This window comes from Oncorhynchus gorbuscha, unplaced genomic scaffold (assembly GCF_021184085.1).
Source record: "Oncorhynchus gorbuscha isolate QuinsamMale2020 ecotype Even-year unplaced genomic scaffold, OgorEven_v1.0 Un_scaffold_765, whole genome shotgun sequence".
NCBI classification, from domain to species: domain Eukaryota; kingdom Metazoa; phylum Chordata; class Actinopteri; order Salmoniformes; family Salmonidae; genus Oncorhynchus; species Oncorhynchus gorbuscha.
The window spans coordinates 152,718-174,154 of NW_025745800.1; the positions used below are offsets into that span (position 1 = coordinate 152,718).

Sequence of the window (21,437 nt, forward strand, 5' to 3'; positions counted from 1 at the left end):
TGAGTAAAAAAAAATCCTAAACAAGTCACATAACTTGCATTGATTCACTGTGTGCAGTAAGTGTATTCAGAATAAAATACATTTAATGGTGCTAAGCACAGGTAAAATCTTAGAGGAAAACCTGGTTGTCTGTTTTCCATACAGAGATGAATTCAGCATTAGTAGGACTAAAACCTAAAACACATGAGTTTACCGAGAAAACACAATGTTCATGCGTGGCCAAGTTAGTTTTGACTTCTCTACTTGAAAATCTATGACAATACCTGAAAAATATGTTTGTCTGGCAATGACAAAAACCAATTTTACAGAGCTTGAAGAAATGTGAAAATAAAATATGCAAATATTATACAATCCAATGCTCTTTTAGACTTAGCCAGAAAGACTGTTTTAATCACTGCCAAAGGTGCATCTACAAAGTTGACTCAGGGGTGTAAATAGTTATGCAAATGAAATCTGTATTTAATTTCCAATTAAATGTGCAAACATTTCTAATAACATGTTTTCACTTTATTATTATGGGGTATTGTGAAAGATGTGAGAGAAGACATTTAATACATTTTGAATTCAGGCTGTAACAAAATGTGTAATAAGTCAAGGGGTATGAATACTTTCTGAAGGCACTGAACATGCAGGAAAAAAGCTTCAAATTGATGTTGAAAGTAAGATGAAGTGTTGTATTGTGCATGTAATTACAAAGCAGCAAACCAGAGCTGTAATTCTAACCAAACAAGTTGTCATGTAGTGGTGTAGTGTCTCATTCCTGCTGATACTGAACACAGAGCTCGCACACGATATGGGTGATTAATAGAACAGCTCCATTGTTATGAAGGCATAATGAGATCTTAAATACATTGTTATTATTGTTGGTTAGCTATCTATAATTTTTTCTCTCCATATTAGCATAGATCGGACATCAGTGAAAACACCAGAAAATAAGATGCAATGAGCAGCTTCTTGTCATTGTTACTAGCTATCTGAACCCATAACGCACACCTTTCGGCCACATCGATTCGAGCATCATTTTTGTGAAGTTGTCAGCCAACCTGTACAGTCTATTTCTACGTGAGTCAGGGGGTATAATCTGTTCACTTTATTTCTATGGGTGAGTCAGGGGTATAGTCTATTCACTAATTCTTTATGCGAGGCAGGGCAGACGGGGTTGGGGTTACTCACATTTGATCTCGTCTGAATGGTCGAGGCAGTCGGTTTCGTGGTTACAGAACTTTGTGAGGGGAGGCACCTGCTGCCGTCGCTACAGGCCCTGCTGCCCTCTGGACACTGGAGGGGGGAAGGGGCTACACGTTTTGGTGTCGACAGGTTTGTAACCACGTCCACATCGGCAGCTACGCCCCCTGGGTAGGCCAGGCACAGCTGACTGCAGCCTCCGTTCCGCTCTGAGCAGCTGTTAGTTCCTGGGACAGAGAGGACAGAGTAGAGTTGGTTAGACCATTGGCAGAGCTAGATGTGACACTACTTACCCCGAAAACACTACACGCAGAGGAAGTGCGCTTGTTCAGTGTCTCTGCACAGTGACACCGTTATACCGCCACCTAACCGCACAGTGACACCGTTATACCGCCCCCTAACCGCACAGTGACACCGTTATACCGTCCCCTAACCGCACAGTGACACCGTTATACAGTCTCCCTAACCGCACAGTGACACCGTTATACCGCCTCCCTAACCGCACAGTGACACCGTTATACCGTCACCGCACTGCAGTGTGACACCGTTATACCGTCACCGCACTGCAGTGTGACACCGTTATACCGTCACCGCACTGCAGTGTGACACCGTTATACCGTCACCGCACTGCAGTGTGACACCGTTATACCGTCACCGCACTGCAGTGTGACACCGTTATACCGTCACCGCACTGCAGTGTGACACCGTTATACCGTCACCGCACTGCAGTGTGACACCGTTATACCGTCACCGCACTGCAGTGTGACACCGTTATACAGTCACCTAACTGCAGTGTGACACCGTTATTCCATCACCGTACTGCACAGTGACACCGTTATTCCATCACCGTACTGCACAGTGACACCGTTATTCCATCACCGTACTGCACAGTGACACCGTTATTCCATCACCGTACTGCACAGTGACACCGTTATTCCATCACCGTACTGCAGAGTGACAGCATTATAACGTCACCTAACAGTGAACACATTCACTGGGCCGTGGTGGACACTCACCTTTCTGACTGGTTTTGCTGTAAACCCTCAGTGCCACTACATTGGTATTGACCTCAAACCACAGCTGCTTGGGCTGAAATCCATCACTGAACCAGATTCTAGTCACATCTACAACATAGAGGCAGAGCCAGAATGTGTTATTAGAAATCAGGCATTCCCCAGTGTAGCCGTCTAGGCCCTTTACTTGTTTTAATCTTTACTAATGACATGCAGCCAGTGTACCATGTATGCAGTTTGCTTCAGTCACCGCTGTTCCATAAGGTGAATTATCTATTATTTTTATCTGATTCTACTGATTGCATCAGTTACCTGATGTGGAATAGAGCTCCATGTAGTGCTGTATGCCTCCCATAGTCTGTTCTGGACTTGGAGATTGTGAAGAGACCACTTGTGGCATGTCTTGTGAGGTATGCATGGGTGTTTGAGCTGTGTGCCAGTAGTTCAAACAGACAGTTCGGTGCATTCAGTATGTCAATACTGCTCACAGAAACAATTAGTGATCAAGTCAATCTCTCCTCCGAGCCAGGTTAGATTTACATGCAGATTATTAATGTTAGCTCGGTGTACATCCAAGGGCCAGCCATACTGTTCTGAGCCAAATGTAATTTTCTTACGGCCCCATTTGTGGGACCTGACCACACGACTGAACAGTAGTCCAGGTGTGACAAAACACGGGCCTGTAGGACCTGCTTTGTTGACAGTGCTGTTGAGGCAGCAGAGCAACACTTTATTACGGGCAGATTTATTTACACAAAGCCAGTGGCATGTCGTTAGTATAGATTGAAAAAGTAAGCTGCCTAGACGGCTGCCCTGGGGAATTCTTGATTCTACCTGAATTATCTTGGAGGCTTCCATTAAAGAACACCCTCTGTTCTGTTAGAAAGTTAACTCTTTATCCACAATATCGCAGGGCATAACAGTGACAAGAAAATGTAAACTCTTGAAATACCTGGATTTCTGCATAAATTGGTCATAAAATTTGATCTGAACTTCATCTAGGTCAACACAATATGCTAAAACAAACAATTATACATGTTGGTTTTTATTTAACAATTAAAACATTCACATTGCAGCGTGGAAAAAGAATGTGACCCCTTGGATATAACTGGTTGACCCTCCTTTGGCAGCAATAACCTCAAAAATGTTCTGTAGTTGCAGATCAGACCTGCAAAACGGTCAGGAGGTATTTTGGACCATTCCCCTTTACAAAACTGTTTCAGTTCAGCAATATTCTTGGGATGTCTGGAGTGAACTGCTCTAATGAGGTCATGCCACAGCATCTCAATCAGGTTGAGGTCAGGACTGACTGGGCCTTTGATTTACTAATGTGTTTTGGTTTTTGTCCCGTTGCATCACCCAACTTGTTATGCTTCAATTGGCGGACAGATCTCCTTAAATTCTCCTGCAAAAAGTCTTGATAAACTTGGAAATTAATTTTTCCATCGATGATAGCAAGTTGCCCAGGCTCTGAGGCAGCTAAGCAGCCCCAAATCATGATGCTCCCGCCACCAAACTTTACAGTTGGGATCAGGTTGATGTTGGTGTCCTGTGCCTTTTTTCACACTGTGTTCCTTCCAAACAACTCAACTTTAGTTGTCCACAGAATATTTTTCCAGTAGCGCTGTGGAACATCCAGGTGCACTTTTTCAAACTTCAGACATGCAGCAATATTTTTTGGGACAGCAGTTGCTTCCTCCGTGGTGTCCTCCATTCTTGTTTAGTTTTTTTTTACATATCGTAGTCTTGTCAACAGAGATGTTAACATGTTCCAGAGATTTCTGTAAGTCTTCAGCTGACACTAGGATTCTTCTTAACCTCATTGAGCATTCTGTGCTGTACTCTTGCTGTCATCCTTGCAGGACGGCCACTACTACGGCGAGTAGCAACAGTGTTAAAATTTCTCCATTTATAGACAATTTGTCTTACCGTGGACTGATGGACATCAAACCTTTTAGATGTACTTTTGTAACCCTTTCCAGCTTTATGCAAGTCTACAATTCGTAATTTTTAGATCTTGAGATTTATTTTGTTCGAGGCATGGTTCACATTAGGTAATGCCTCCTGTGAATAGCAAACTCACATTTTGAGACCTTTTTTATTGGGCAAGGCAGCTCTAACCACTCCTCCAATCTTGTCTCATTGGTATGACTCCAGGTTAGCTGACACTTTTTCCGACCTACACTGAATGTTTAAATGACGTATTCCAATATAGACAAGAAAAATACAATCATTTGTGTTAGTTTAAGCACACTATATTTGTCTATTGTTGTGATTTAGATGAAGATCAGATCAATTTATGCAGAAATCTTGGGAATTTCACAGGCTTCACACTTTTCCTTGTCACTCTACATTTTTCCAGCAACAGACTGATCAATAATGTCAAAAGCTGCACTGAAGTCTAACAAAACAGCCCCCAATCTTTTAATCAATTTCTATCAGTCAATCAGTCATTTGCGTAAGTGCTGTGCTTGTTGAACATCCTTCCCTATAAGCATGCTGAAAGTCTTGTCAATTTGTTTACTGGTCAAACATTCTTTCCCAAAGTTTACTAAGGTTTGGGTAGAGGCTGACTTGGGCCAGTAAAAGGGGCATTTACTATTCTTAGGTAGCGGAATGACTTTAGCTTCCCTCCGGGCACACACTCTAGTAGGCTTAAATTGAAGATATGGCAAATATGAGTGGCAATATAGTCTGCCATTATCCTTAGTTATTTTCCATCCAAGTTGTCAGATCCAGGTGACTTGTCATTGTTGATAGACATTTCCTTCACCTCTTCCAAACTCACTCACGGAATTCCAAATGAAGGGTGGGGCTGTCTTTCAGCGGTTTGGGCTAGGGGTGGGGCTGTACTGTTCAGGGGTTAACCTCTTGAACCTATGGGGGCGCTATTTCATTATTGGATAAACAAAACGTGCCAGTTTTAAGTGCAATATTTTGTCACAAAAAGATGCTCGACTATGCATATAATTGACAGCTTTGGAAAGAAAACACTGACGTTTCCAAAACTGCAAAGATATTATCTGTGAGTGCCACAGAACTGATGCTACAGGCGAAACCAAGATGAAACTTCAAACAGGAAATGAGCAGAATTTGAGGCTCTGTTTTCCATTGTCTCCTTATATGGCTGTGAATGCGCCAGGAATGAGCCTGCCCTTTGTCGTTTCCCAAGGTGTCTGCAGCATTGTGACGTATTTGTAGGCATACCATTGGAAGATTGGCCATAGACTACATTTACCAGATGTCCACCCGGTGTCCTTTGTCTAAATTGGTGCGTAATCTTCAGCTGCAGGCATTTTCCCATGGGATTCAGAGGAGAAAGCACACTTCCACGAATGATATATCATCGAAGAGATATGTGAAAAACACCTTGAGGATTGATTCTAAACAACGTTTGCCATGTTTCAGTCGATATTATGGAGTTAATTTGGAAAAAAGTTCGGCGTTTTGATGACTGAATTTTCGTTTTTTTTCGTAGCCAAACGTGATGTACCAAACGGAGCGATTTCTCCTACACAAAGAATATTTTTGGACAAACTGAACATTTGCTATCTAACTGAGTCTCCTCATTGAAAACATCCAAAGTTCTTCAAAGGTAAATGATTATTTGAATGCTTTTCTTGTTTTTGTGAAAATGTTGCCTGCTGAATGCTAACGCTAAATGCTACGCTAGCTATCAATACTGTTACACAAATGCTTGTTTTGCTATGGTTGAGAAGCATATTTTGAAAATCTGAGATGACAGTGTTGTTAACAAAAGGCTAAGCTTGAGAGCTAGCAGATTTATTACATTTCATTTGCGATTTTCATGAATAGTTAACGTTGCGTTATGGTAATGGGCTTGAGGCTGTAGTCATTATCCCAGATCCGGGATGGCTCGACGCAAGAAGTTAAGGGTGTGAGGTGTGGAATGTAGGGTGAGGTGTGAGAGGCTGTACTGTTGTCAAGGTTATGGTTAGGGGTGTTGGATTGTACCATTGTCAAGGTTAGAACTAATGGTGCCGGGGGGTGTACGCACAGTTCAGACGCCACACTTATGGCGAGTCGTATTGAATCGAAATTAAGAGTGACCTGGCAAGTTTAAGCACTTTGCTTGATGTACCGATTGGATTCATACAACCGCTCAGACTTCCTCGTTGGTTTTGTGTGGAATTCAAGCATAACAGCGATCTTTCCTACATCTGCGAATATGAGACCATGATTGCACTTCCGTGGTGGTTGGTAGAGAAGCAACCTTTATTTGCATCAATTAACATGTATTAATATAAATTAGCATTCCTCCCGACAGTGGAAGAAGTGCTCTGGCACACTGCATGAGTGCTTCATCAGCACCGCATTGACAGAGCGGCAAATTCTATCCAATCAGACGCAACTAATGGTTTCAGACACTATCCCCCTCTTCCAAAGAATAAGTTGAGGTATTTTTTCCGGCACGGCGATAGAGCTGTGTTTGATCTAGGGTTTATGGGTGTGTGGTGTGGATTAGTGAGGTGTAGAGCTGTATACGGTGTGGATTAGTGAGTTGTAGAGCTGTGTTTGTTCTAGGGGGTGTACGGTGTGGATTAGTGAGGCGTAGAACTGTGTTTGATCAAGGGTTTAGGGGTGTGCGGTGTGGATTAGTGAGGTGTAGAGCTGTATACGGTGTGGATTAGTGAGTTGTAGAGCTGTGTTTGATCTAGGGGGTGTACAGTGTGGATTAGTGAGGCGTAGAACTGTGTTTGATCAAGGGTTTAGGGGTGTGAGGTGTACCATACCTTTATCCAGGCTGCTCCACAGGAGGACGTTCTCAGCCAGTGTGAAGGACATGAGGCCGGGATCTGCTTTAAACTGTTTATATCCAGAACCATCCAGAAGAATGGAGTCGATTACTCCAGCACCTGCAACAAGGGACATGTTTTCACTGAGGACAGCAGGCCTGGGGAAATCAATTCATCCCAATGGAGGTATTCCACATTGCTTGTAAAGTGCCATAATAATCTAGGTCCGCCCAGTTAGTACAGGTTATGATATCTCCTGATGTCGGCCCAGTAGAGATTATAATCTCACCCAAAACAGCCTAGTACAGGTTACAGTCTCACCTATGTCAGCCCAATACAGCCGAGTGCCCTTGTTGGAGAACAGAAGGGAGGTTGGCATCACAGCCTTCCTCCAGAGCAGCTTCTGACTACGTCCATCCATGAAGGCACAGTCCACCTGCGGCAGGCTCCTCACATTCAACTGGCCCAAGGCCGTGAAGCACAGGCGTCCTGAGGGGGTGCAGGGCGATGGAGGTGGTTCCCTGAAGGCCTAGTTGGAGTAGAGGTGCAGTGTGCTGCCCCCTGGTGGTGGTGACATGTAGGTCAGGCTGCTTCCTGCTGCTCCAGTACAAGTTTAGTGTGACCCAGTCCACAGCCAGAGCCATCACTGTATCATCCTGGAGATTCAGGACTCTGCTGACTGGTGTCAGGCCTGAGCTACTCAGTTTCAGGAGATCGACTGAGCCCTGGGCAGCATCAGCCAGGTATAAATTCCTCTCCTGTACAGCCAAATCCAGCCCAGAGGCCTGGTGCACCCACGGCAGAGACCATATATGGTGCTCAGGCAACCGCTTCAACCCCACACCATTATGGATGGTGCTAAGGTATATCTGAACAGAAAGACACAAGCAGAAACATTAATCTAGAGTCATCTATAGGTGGAGGCTGACCAAGTGTCAGGTTTAGGTAAAATCACTATACTGTCCTACATGACTGACTGCAGTTGGAGTCACATACCTGTGTAACTGCAGTAGGAGAGAGGAGCAAGAGGAAGGTGGGGTCTACAAGGGTGGAGCAGGTGAGGCCGTCCCCAGCCAGGGAAGCCCTGCTGCACATCTACACACAGCTTTGGGTCCCGTAGACCCAGCTCTGGGGCCTGTAGACAGTCCTGGAGCCAAGAGACAGATGTGGGAACACTGGAGCTTCTCACAGGGGCTGGACACGTTGGTCTGCCGGATGGGGTGCATAATCTACACAGACAGCATGAGAGCGAGAGATCCTTTTTACCGACCATTATAAACACGGGAACATAAGCAACTCCATTCTTTTTTGTACACCTTTATTTAACCATGTAAGCCAGTTGAGACCAAAGTGTGAAAAAAATCAAACAGTTAAACATACAGTCAATAACACAATAGAAAAATGTTCAGTGCAAATTTAGAAGCGTGTAGAAGATGAGGTAAGGCCATAAATAAGCCATCGAGGCAAAATAATAACAATTTAGCATTAACACTGGAGTGATGGATGTGCAGATTATGTGCAAGTAGAAATACTGGGGTGCAAACACACAAGAGGGTAAGGTAGTTGGTTGTGCTATTTACAGATTGGCTATGACAGGTACAGTGATTGGTAAACTGCTCTGACAGCTGATGCTTAAAGTCATAAAGGAAGATATGACTCCAGCTTCAGTGATTTTTGTAATTCATTCCTATCATTGGCAGCAGAGAACTGGAAGGAAAGGAAAAGGAAGTGTTGGCTTTGGGGATGACCAGTGAAATATACCTGCTGGAGCGCATGCTACGGGTGGGTGATGCTACAGTGACCAGTGAGCAGAGATACGGCAGGACTTCACCTAGCAGACTTAGATGACTTGGAGCCAGTGGGTTTGGTGACGAATATGTATGAGGGCTAGCCAACGAGAGCGTACAGGTCGAAGTGGTGGGTAGTATATGGAGCTTTGGTGACAAAACGGATGGCACTGATAAGACTGCATCCAGTTTGCTGAGTAGTGTTGGAGGCTATTTTATAGATGACATCCCCGAAGTCAAGGATCGGTAGGATAGTCAGTTTTAGAGGGTATGTTTGGCAGCGTGAGTCAAGGAGGCTTTGTTGTGAAATAGAAAGCCAAATATAGATTTAATTTGGGATGAGAGATGCTTAATTTGAGTCTAAGGAGAGTTTAGTCTGACCAGACACCTAGGTTTATGGAGTTTCCCACATATTGCGGCGGCAGGGTAACCTAGTGATTAGACTGTTGGACTAGTAACCGGAAGGTTTCAAGTTCAAACCCCCGAGCTGACAAGGTACAAATATGTTGTTCTGCCCCTGAACAGGCAGTTAATCCACTGTTCCTAGGCAGTCATTGAAAATAAGAATTTGTTCTTAACTGACTTGCCTAGTTAAATAAAGGTCAAATAAAAAAATTAATACAAATATTTTAAGTTAGAAGCGTCCAGAGTAGTGATGCTAGTCGGGCGGGAGAGTGCGAGCAGAAATCATTTGAAGATCATGCTCTTAGTTTTACTTGCATTTACAAGCACTTGGAGGCCTCGAAAGGACTGGTGTATGGAATAGAATCTCGTTTGGATGGGTTTTAGCAGTGTCCAAAGGGCCAGATCTATACAGAATGGTGTCATCTGCGTAGAGGTGGATTAGAGAATCATCAGCAGAAAGAGTGACATTGATATTTACAGAGAAAGAAGTCGGCCCAAGAATTGAACCCTGTGGCACCCCCATAGACTGCCAGAGGTCCAGACAACAGGCCCTCCGATTTGACACACTGAACTATGTGAGAAGTAGTTGTTGAACCAGTCGAGGCAGTCATTTGAGAAGCCAAGACTGTTGAGTTTGCCGATAAGAGTGTGGTGATTGACAGTGTCGAAAGCCTTGGCCAGGTCAATGAACACTGCACAGTACTCTATTTTATCGATGGCGGTTATGACATCGTTTAGGACCTTGAGCGTGGCAGAGGTGCACCCATGACCAGCTCGGGAACCAGATTGCATAGCGGAGAAGGAACGGTGGGATACAAAATGGTTGGTCATCTGTTTGTTAACATGCCTAAGATTTTAGAAGTTAGGGCAGGATTGAAATAAGTCTATAACAGTTTGGGTCTGGAGTGTCTCTCCCTTTGAAGAGGGGATGAACGCAGCAGCTTTCCAATCTTTGGGTATCTCAGACGAGACGGAAGAGATTGAACAGGCTAGTAATAGGGGTTACAACAAGTTTGGCTGATAATTTTAGAAAGGGAGGGTCCAGATTGTTTAGCCCAACTGATTTGTACAGGTCCAGCAGCTCTTTCAGAACATCTGCTATTTTGGTAAAGGAGAAGCTGGGGAGGCTTGGGCAAGTAGCTGCGGAGCTGTTGGCCGGGACTGAGGTAGCTGGGAGGAAAGCATGGCCAGCCATAGAGAAATGCTTATTGAAATTCTCGATTGTGGATTTATTGGTGGTGACAGTGTTACTTAGCCTCAGTGCAGTGGGCACCTGGGAGGAAGCGCTCTTGTTCTCCATGGACTTTAGTGTCCTAAAACCTTTGAGTTAGAGCTACAGGATGCAAATTTCTGCTTGAAAAAGCTGGCCTTTGCTTTCCTGACTGACTGTGTATTGGTTCCTGACTTCCCGGAACAGTTGCATATTGCGGGGACTATTCAATGTTATTGCAGTCTGGCACAGGATGTTTTTGTTCTAGTCGAGGGCAGTTAGGTCTGGAGTGAACTAAGGGCTATAACTGTTCTCAGTTGTATTTTTTTGAAAGGGGCATATTTTTTTAAGATGGTGAGAATTACTTTTCAGGAATGACCAGGCATCCTAGACTACCGGCATGAGGTCAATATCCTTCCAGGATACCTGGGCCAGGTCGATTAGAAAAGCCTGCTCCCAGAAGTGTTTTAGGGAGTGTTTGACAGTGATGAGGGGACCCATTGCGGATGCAGAAAGGGAGACTGATCGCTGAGATCCTGATTGAAAACAGCAGAGGTATATTTGGAGGGCAAGTTGGTCAGGATAATATCTATGAGGATGCCCATATTTACTGATTTAGAGTTGTAACAGGTGGGTTCCTTGATAAATTGTGTGAGATTGAGGGCATCTAGTTTAAATTGTAGGACTACTGGGGTGTTAAGCATATCCCAGTTTAGGTCACCTAACATAACGAACTCTGAAGATAGAGGGGCAATCAATTCACATATGGTGTCCAGGGCACAGCTGGGAGATGAGGGGGTCTATAACAGGTAGCAACAGTGAGAAACTTATTTCTGGAGAGATTAATTTTTAAAATTGGAAACCATGTATGACTGAACTTTGTAAGCTCTCTGCAGTAGACAGAACTGCCAAAGGGGGAGTAGTTGCCATCTTGAAGGAAAATGTAGTTGGGATGGAAACCTCCATTTTTGGTGGCCTTCCTACACCAGGATTCAGACATGGCAAGGATTTCAGGGTTGGCAGAGTGTGCTAAAACAGTGAGTAAAACAAACTTAGAGGAGGCTTCTTATATTAATATGCATGAAACCAAGGCTTTTTCAGTTACACAGAAGTCCACAAAGTTGTTCCTGGGGATACGCAGGGTCTTGGTTTACCTCCACATCACCCGAGGATGAGTAGGTTGAGGGTACAGCTAAAGGCTAGCAAAATTGGTCGTCAAGTGTGTTGGGGACAGAGAATAAACTGAGAATTTCTGGGTGTGGTACAGACAGGGGTATGGTGAGGTGCGGGTACAGTGGAGGTAAACCCAGGCATTTTGTGATAAGAGCTTGCATCTCTGGACATACTAGTTGTGTGGGAGGTGGGACAAAGGAGGTATCTAAGGCATATACAGTGAGACTAGGGACTCCACAGTAAACTAAAAATGATAACTTTCCTAAACTACAAGGCATATTGAGATTTGAGAGAGACAAAGCAAGGCATAAAGCAATCACAGGTGTTGATTGGGAGAGCTAGCTAAGACAACAGCTAATCAGCCAAGACAACAGGTAAAATGGTGATGATTGGGCAGAGAGGGTCAGTTAACTACACAGGGCCTGATCCGAGGCTGTGGCCAACAGAAAAAAATGGAGTACCGTGATTAGTGAACAGTTCAGCAGGCATCAGCTATGTAGCCAAGTGATCATAGGGTCCAGTGAAAAGCAATAGATGAAACAACGATGCTGCTGGGTAGTTGTTCCTATCTAGCAATTGGGAGACATGCCTTTGAGGGTAACAGGCCGGGGCTTGTAGAAGCAACTGCTCGAATGTCATGCAAAGGCCGGTTGGGGGCACAGCGGATGGAGTTAGACCAGTCGGCAGACCAGTCGTGGTGGAATGGCAGACCTTCGTATCGACAAAAGGGTCAAGGCCAGTTGGCGAAAGAGACATTGTGGTTGTAGTAATTTAATTTGCTAGCCAGGAGATGCGCCTGGCACGCAGCTAATTGGTGCTAGCGTCTGGACAGGGGCGTTAGCTAGCAGCGATAGTCCAATGCCAAAGTCCAGAGCTTACGGCAAGGACACTGTGGAGTAGTGGAATTCTAGCCGTGTTGGGGAAGAGTCCGGGAGGCATCAGCTGTGTAGCCAATGTGATCACTGAGCGGGCCTGGAGGTGGGCCTGGATCATAGCTAGCTTCGGAGCTGGGTCACTCTGTGGCAGCTAGCTAGCTGTGATGATCAGGAGTAATGTTCCAGGGCTTACTGATGGTATCCGGTGTTGCAGTGGAGAAAACAGTCCGATGCTGGCAAGTATTATCCAGGCTAAAAGCAGCTGGAGTCTATGCCGAAGTTAAAGGCTGCTAGCAGTGGCTGACTGACTAAATAGCTAGTGTGGGAGAAAGATGTACATATAGGGAGGAACATAATACTGTAACACAAGAGAAAGATACACTTAGAGTGCATTTGCCATTCTGGTACAATGCATTGTCTATTGTATAGGACAGGAGGCCAGAGTAAGGCCATGAGAGTATAGGACAGCTGAACATTAAAAACAGACCACACGAAGAGAAGGCAACACATGGGCACCTAGGACAACTGGACACACTAAAGATAGAAACAGTCTGCTGATCCTAGATAAGAACACACACACGAAATAACACATTAAGCTAAGTGCAGGGCCAAAGCATAAGTCTATAGAATAGAGGAATGTATAGTATTTTTAGGACAAAGCAAGGGTCTTGCCACCATTATAATCTGACGAAAAGCAGATATGGGTGTTATTGGGCGTGAACAAGCAGGAAGCCTGAACTAAAAAGATAATGTTAGGCAGAAGAATTAGGGGAAGTATGCTTATCTGCATATGGGTTGGACCCATATGCTATGTGTATAAATACAGGAGCCGGGGCTCTGGGAAGCGGTGTGTGTTCCGCGGACCACTCCTGCTTGCTATACTTTGTATTAAAAGCCTATTTGATTTCACAAGTTTTTGCAAGTGTCATATTTGAACCGATTTTCCACGACACTAGTAGCTAATTAGCTGGTTAACTTTGATGGCTAGCTGCTGATGGAGGTTCTGGCTAAAATGTCTAAAAATAGCAGAGCCGTATCAAATTGGGTGAGGCGGGTTGCCGGAAGGTATATTTCATTAAAAAATGGATAAGATTGAAAAGAAATTGAGATGTATACAAAGACAGACAAATACACAGGAGATAATGACAAACCACGTCTGCACTGCTACGCCATCTTGAATCTTTATGGGACACAAAGCCTCAACTATCTCATCCTATAATATCCAAGGCCTGAGGTCATCTACCTTTGGCCTAAAGAGCAGGAACCTGGACTTTAACAAAATAATCAGAATGAGACATTGTTATCCACCAAAGAAACATGTATAGAGGAGATGGACCCACTGGTTGCCCTCTAGGGTAGAAAGCTGGTAGTCCCATCCACCACACTACCAGGTGGGTGGTATAGAGGAGATGGACCCACTGGTTGCCCTCTAGGGTAGAAAGCTGGTAGTCCCATCCAAACTTCCAGCTGTGAATCAGGGAAGGACTAAGGGGGTATGCTATTTTGGTAGAGAGCGGACCTAACTCAATATATTAAATTAATCCAAACAGGAACATATGCCATTTGACTAGAAGTAAAAGGAAATGATCTCAGCCGACAAATGTCCTTCTGTGTGCTACCTACACTGCTCAAAAAAAATAAAGGGAACACTAAACTAACACATCCTAGATCTGAATGAATGAAATATTCTTAAATACTTTTACATAGTTGAATGTGCTGACAACAAAATCACAAATATTCAATGGAAATCAAATTTATCAACCCATGGAGGTCTGGATTTGGAGTCACACTCAAAATTAAAGTGGATAACCACACTACAGGCTGATCCAACTTTGATGTAATGTCCTTAAAACTAGTCAAAATGAGGCTCAGTAGTGTGTGTGGCCTCCACATGCCTGTATGACCTCCCTACAACACCCAGGCATGCTCCTGATGAGGTGACAGTTGGTCTCCTGAGGGATCTCCTCCCAGACCTGGACTAAAGCATCCACCATCTCCTGAACAGTCTGCAGGGCAACGTGGCGTTGGTGGATGGAGCGAGACATGTCCCAGATGTGCTCAATTGGATTCAGGTCTGGGGAACGGGCGGGCCAGTCCATAGCATCAATGCCTTCCTCTTGCAGTAACTGCTGACACACTCCAGCCGCATGAGGTCTAGCATTGTCTTGCGTTAGGAGGAACCCAGGGCCAACCGCACCAGCACAAGGGGTCTGAGGATCTCATCTCGGTACCTAATGGCAGTCAGGCTACCTCTGGCAAGCACATGGAGGGCTGTGCGGCCCCCAAAGAAATACCACCCCACACCATGACTGATCCACCACCAAACCGGTCATGCTGGAGGATGTTGCAGGCAGCAGAACGTTCTCCACGGCGTCTCCAGACTGTCACGTCTGTCACATTTACTCAGTGTGAACCTGCTTTCTTCTATGAAGAGCACAGTGCGTCAGTGGCAAATTTGCCAATCTTGGTGTTCTCTGGCAAATGCCAAACGTCCTGCACGGTGTTGGACTGTAAGCACAACCCCCACCTGTGGACGTCGGACCCTCATACCACCCTCATGGAGTCTGTTTCGGACCATTTGAGCAGACATGCACATTTGTGGCCTGCTGGAGGTCATTTTAAAGGGCTCCGGCAGTGCTCCTCCTGCTCCTCCTTGCACAAAGGCGGAGGTAGCGGTCCTGCTGCTGGGTTATTGCCCTCCTAAGGCCACCTCCACGTCTCCTGATGTACTGGCCTGTCTCCTGGTAGCGCCTCCATGCTCTGGATACTATGCTGACAGACACAGCAAACCTTCTTGCCACATCTGGCATTCATGTGCCATCCTGGATGAGCTGCACTACCTGAGCCACTTGTGTGGGTTGTAGACTCCGTCTCATGCTACCACTAGAGTGAAAGCACCGTCAGCATTCAAAAGTGACCAAAACAGCCAGGAAGCACAGGAACTGAGAAGTGGTCCCCACCTGCAGAACCACTCCTTTATTGGGGGTATCTTGCTAAATGCCTATAATTTCCACCTGTGGTCTATTCCATTTGCACAACAGCATGTGAAATTTATTGTCAGTGTTGCTTCCTAAGTGGACAGCTTGATTTCACAGATGTGTGATTGACTTGGAGTTACATTGTGTTGTTTAAGTGTTCCCTTTGTTTTTTTGAGCAGTGTATATCCATTCCCCCACTAGAATCCCCATAATTTAATGAAGACAGCTTCTCCTTCCTGGAAGAGAAAAATCAATAATTTACTGGCCCAGGGACATGTACTAGTTTGTGGCCACCTAAATGCCAGAACTGGACAAGAATCTGACAGCCTCAGCACACAGAAGACAAACACCTACCTGGAGGTGACAGCAATGCCCCCTAGGCACAACTACAAGAACATAAATGGGTCACAACTCCTGCAGCTCTATATGTACAAAGTCAATGGTAGGCTTCGTGTGGACTCCTACGTTAGGTACACCTATAGCTCATCTCTTGGCAGTAGTACTGTAGACTACTTTACTGACCTCAACCCAGAGCATTCAGTCAGTCCACTGACACCCATATTAGATCACAGCAAAATCACACTACTTTGCTCAATCGTGAGGCATCAAAGCCAAAGGAGCTGAATATTAAGAAATGCTGTAGATGGAAGGAGACTACAAAATTAGGCAACAAATTCATTCTCTTCTAGACAATTTCCCGGACAAAAGGTTTCACTAGAAGTGAAAGTGTAAACTAACAGTAGAAAACCTGAACAGTATATTTAGCTTCCATATCAAATCTAAAACATGTCAAGCAGACATAAGAACTCAGAAAAAATGTATAGACCTCCACAAGTCTAGTTCAACCTTGGGAGCAATTTCAAAATGCCTGAAGCTACCACGTTCATATGTACAAACAGTACGCAAGTATAAAGACCATAGGACCACGCAGCATCATACCGCTCAGGGAGAAGACGTGTTCTAGACGTGTTCTATCCTAGAAATGAACGTACTTTGGTGCGAAAAGTGCAAACCAATCCCAGAACAGCAAAGGACCTTTAAGATGCTGGAGGAAGCAGGTACAGAAGTACATATATAATCGACAAAACCTTTAAGGCCGCTCAGCAAAGAAGCCACTGCTCCAAAACCTCCAAAAAAGACAGATTACGGTTTGCAGCTGCACATGGAGACAAAAAGCGTACTTTTTGGGGAAATGTCCTCGTCTGATGAAACAAAAATAGAACTGTTTGGCCATAATGACCATCGTTATGTTTGGAGGAAAATGGGAGAGGTTTGGAAGCCAAAGAACACCATCCCAACCGTGAAGCACAGGGGTGGCAGCATCATGTTCAGGAGGGACTGGTGCAATTCAAGAACTGAAGAACTGAAAAAGCATGCGCGAGCAAGGAGGCCTACAAACCTGACGGTTACACCAGCTCTGTCAGGAGCAATAGGCCAAAATTCATCCAAATTATTGTGATAATCTTCTGGAAGGCTACCCAAAATGTTTGACTGAAGTTAAACAATTCAAAGGCAATGCTACTAAATACTAATTGAGTATGTAAACTTCTAACCCACTGGGAATGTGATGAAAGAAATAAAAGCTGAAATGAATCACTCTATCATTCTGACATTTCACATTCTTTAAATAAAGTAGTGATCCTAACTGACCTAAGACTAGGAATTTTTCCATGTCTGGAATAGTGAAAACTGATTTGACATGTATTTGGCTAAGGTGCATGTAAACTTCAACCACACATAATTTAGCTCCCTTCAGTAACCACGAGCTCAACCGTTCCTTGATTTTAACTGGCGGCTTTATTCTGTAGTTTTAGTCAGAATTATCACCTTCCGTGAGAACTATAAAGTAAATGAAAAATACAGTTAAGCACACTCTTACAACCTTATCTTACGAGTGACTTATTAGCTTGGTATAACTCTGAAGTGCTTACATACATAACAGTTTAACCGGCGTTATAACAGGTTCAGATTAACACATGAATAAAGGAACAAATACCTCATTGGCTGCTTATTACAGAAGGGAGGAAATCAAACTTCACACTTATTATTCCTGGCATGAATTCACACTTCATCCTAACATACTCTTCAACGTTTATGAACTACTCCCGATGACATGAAAACTTAGCTAACGCAGCGCAGGATTGCCTTCCCTCCAAAGGTGTGTTGCTACAATAACGATCCCCGTTACAACAGTATTAGCTACGTAGTTCCGCTTGTATTATCATTTCCCCGCACAGCGGACACATAAACAATTCAAACAAAAGACAACGAGATATCCTGTAAGTCTAACTGTCAGTTACACATAATATATATTAATATATATGCAGTTGAAGTTTATATATGCATACATACACACAAATACTTTCACAGCAGTGCCCCATTCCTGATTTATATTATATGTCACACTTAAACATTTCAGATCAAACAAATGTTAATAAACACAAAGAGAAGTAAACAGAAAATGCAGGTTAAGTGATACTTTAGCTTTTTTTAAATCAAAGTATCCGAACCTTCATGGCCCGGTGAAAAAGTAATGCCCCCTTGTTAAATCATGAATTAATGTGGTTAATCACATTTTTTGGAAAGCAGAGTTCAATTTCACTAGCCACACCCAGGCCTGATAACTGCAAGACATGTTTAATCAAGAAATAATTTCAATAGAACCTGTCTGACAAAGTGAAGTAGGCCAACAGACCTCAAAAAGCAAGATATGCCATGATACAAATCAATTCTGGAACAGATGAGAAACAGTGTAATAGACATTATCAGTCTGGAAAGGGTTAAAGCCATTTCTAAAACTTTGGGACTCCAGCAAACCAGTGAGAGCAAAAATCCACAAATGCAGAACATTTGGAACAGTGTTGAACCTTCCCTGGAGTGGCCGGCCTACCAAAATTAAATCAAGAGCGCAGCGACAACTCAGAGGTCACAAAAGAAACAACATCTAAAGAACTGCAGGACTCACTTGCCTCAGTTAAGGTCAGTTCATGACCGTAAGAAAGAGAATGGGAAAAATTACATCCTTGGCTGAGTTCCAAGGTGAAAACCACAGCTGACCAGAAAGAACAATGGCTCGTCTCACTTTTGGCAAAAAAACATCTTGATGATCCCCAAGACATTTGGGAAAATATTCTGTGATCTGACGGGACAAAGTTGAACTTTTTTGGAAGGTGTGCGTCCCATTACATCTGGCGTAAAAGTAACACAGCATTTCAGAAAATGAACATAATAGCAACAGTCAAATATGGTGGTGGTAGTGTGATGTCTGGGGCTGTTTTAGGATCTGGATGACTTTGTGATTGATGGAACCATGAATTCTGCTCTCTCCCAAAAAAACGTGAGGGAGAATGTCCTGCCATCAGTTCGTGACCTCATGCTGAAGCGCACTTTGGTTCTGCAGCAGGAAACCGATCCAAAAACACCACCAAGTCCACCTCAATGGCTTAAAAAAATATGTTTTTGGAGTGGTGTAGTCAAACTCCGGACTTGAATCCACTTGAGATGCTGTGGCGTGACCTTAAAAAGGAAGTTCATGCTCTAAAACCCTCCAATGTGGCTGAATTAAAACAATTATGCAAAGGAGAGTGGGCCAAAATTCCTCCAGTGATGTGAAAGATTAATTGCCAGTTATCGCAAACTCTTGATTGCAGTTGTTGCTGCTGAGGGTGGCTCAACCAGTTACTTTTTCACATAGGGCCATGAAGGTTCAGATACTTTTATTTCTTCAGGGAAAAAGCTATCACTTAAAACTTGTTATGGCTGCAATCCCGTTAACGGGATCGATATGACAACTACCAGTGAAAATAGAGGGCGCCAAATTCAACCCACAGAAATCTCATAATTACAATTCCTAAAACATACATGTCTCATACCATTTTAAAGCTGTTCTCAATTTTAATCCCACTAGTGTCCAATTTAAAATATGCTTTTCAGCAAAAGCACTACAAACGATTATGTTAGGTCTCCACCAAACTACAATAAGCAGAGCCATTTTCCAGCTAAATATAGCTTTCACAAAAAGCAGAAACAAAGATATAATTAATCACTAACCTTCAATTATCTTCATCAGATGACTCATAGAACTTCATGTTAAACAATACATGCATGTTTTGTTTGATAAAGTTTATATTTATATAAAAAAATCTGAGTTTACTTTGGCTTATTATATTCACTAGTTCCAAAAACATCAAGTGATTTTGCATAGCCACTTCGTTTCAACAGAAACTCATCATAAATGCAAATGATCATACATATTATACACATGGAATTATAGATGTACCTCTCCTTAATGCAACTGCTGTGTCAGATTTTTTTTTTAAATGTATGGAAAAAGCAACCCATGCAATAATCTGAGACGGAGCTCAGAACAGTACACAAATTAGCCGCCATGTTGTAGTCAACAGAAACCAGAAAATACATGATAAATGTTTCCTTACCTTTGATGAACACCAGAATGCAGTCCTAGGAATCCCAGGTCCACAATAAATGCTTGATTTATTCGAAAATGTCCGTTATTTATGTCCAATTAGCTACTTTGGTTAGCGCGTTTGGTAAACAACTCCAAAGTCACAAAGCGCGTCCACTATAATGTGACGAAATGTCCAAAAGTTCCGCAACAGTCAGTAGAAACCGTTGAATATGGGCAGCTCTGTGCACCTTTCATCTAAGCTACTCAAATACTGCCCCTGTAGCTATAAGTTAAAAACTGCATTGTGTGTTTACTTGGGTTACCTTTGCATAATATTTGAATTTGTTTGATAATCTGAAACATTTAAGTGTGAGAAATGTGCAAAAAATTTAAAAAAATCAGGAAGGGGGCAAATATTTTCACAGCACTCTATATAATGTCTACTCTATATAATGTCTACTCTATATAATGTCTACTCTATATAATGTCTACTCTATATAATGTCTACTCTATATAATGTCTACTCTATATAATGTCTACTCTATATAATGTCTACTCTATATAATGTCTACTCTATATAATGTCTACTCTATATAATGTCTACTCTATATAATGTCTACTCTATATAATGTCTACTCTATATAATGTCTACTCTATATAATGTCTACTCTATATAATGTCTACTCTATATAATGTCTACTCTATATAATGTCTACTCTATATAATGTCTACTCTATATAATGTCTACTCTATATAATGTCAAGAATTTGGTGATGGCACTAGAAGTCTGCAACACCAGGCCTCACCTTACTAGAATCTGAAGTCAAATGTTTACTGTTTGCTGATGATCTGGTGCTTCTGTCCCCAACCAAGGAGGGCCTACAGCAGCACCTAGATCTTCTACACAGATTGTCAGATCTGGGCCCTGACAGTAAATCTAAGACAAAAATAATGGTGTTCAAAGGAAGGTCCAATTCCCAGGTCACGAGTAGAAATTACATGAAAACACCGTTACCCTAAAACACACAAAACTATACATATCTCTGGCCTAAACATCAGCGTTAGAGGTAACTCACAAAGCTGTGAACGATCTGAGAGACAAGGCAACAAGGGCCTCCTTTGCCATCAAAAGGAACATTAAATTCAACAAATTAGGATCTAGCAAAAAATACTTTAATCAGTTGTAGAACCCATTGCCCTTTATAGTTGAGATCTGGGGTCCACCGACCCCCAAAAATCACAACAATGGGACAATACCAAATTGAGAAACTGCATGCAGATTTCTGCAAAAATATCCTCTAAGTACAACAGAAAACACCAAATAATGCAGAGCAGAATTAGGTCGTTAACGCTGATTATCAAAATCCCGAAAATAACCTACAACCAAAAAGGAAGCAATTCCCAAACCTTCCACAAAGTCATCACCTACAGAGAGATGAACCTGGAGAAGAATCGCCTAAGCAAGCTGGTCCTGGGCCTTAGTTCAAACAGACCACACATAGCCCTAGGACAGCAACACAATTAGACCCAAACAAATCATTAGAAAACAAAAATGATTCTTGACACACTGGAAAGAAATGACAAAAAACCAGCAAACTAGAATGCTATTTAGCCTTAAAACAGAGAGTACACAGTGGCAGAATACC

The 21,437-nt window shown here is 43.1% G+C and overlaps 1 protein-coding gene across 1 annotated transcript in view; it reads right to left on the bottom strand.

Moving 5' to 3' along the window:
• Positions 1-167: 167 nt before the first annotated feature.
• The window catches only part of LOC124020154 (low-density lipoprotein receptor-related protein 2-like), a 64,669-nt gene continuing 43,399 nt past the window's right edge, over positions 168-21,437 (bottom strand). The window contains 8 exon segments of the mRNA XM_046335502.1: positions 168-174; positions 1,241-1,412; positions 2,202-2,309; positions 6,953-7,075; positions 7,277-7,452; positions 7,454-7,824; positions 7,952-8,037; positions 8,040-8,184. Of these exon segments, the coding sequence (XP_046191458.1) occupies positions 168-174; positions 1,241-1,412; positions 2,202-2,309; positions 6,953-7,075; positions 7,277-7,452; positions 7,454-7,824; positions 7,952-8,037; positions 8,040-8,184 (1,188 nt within the window).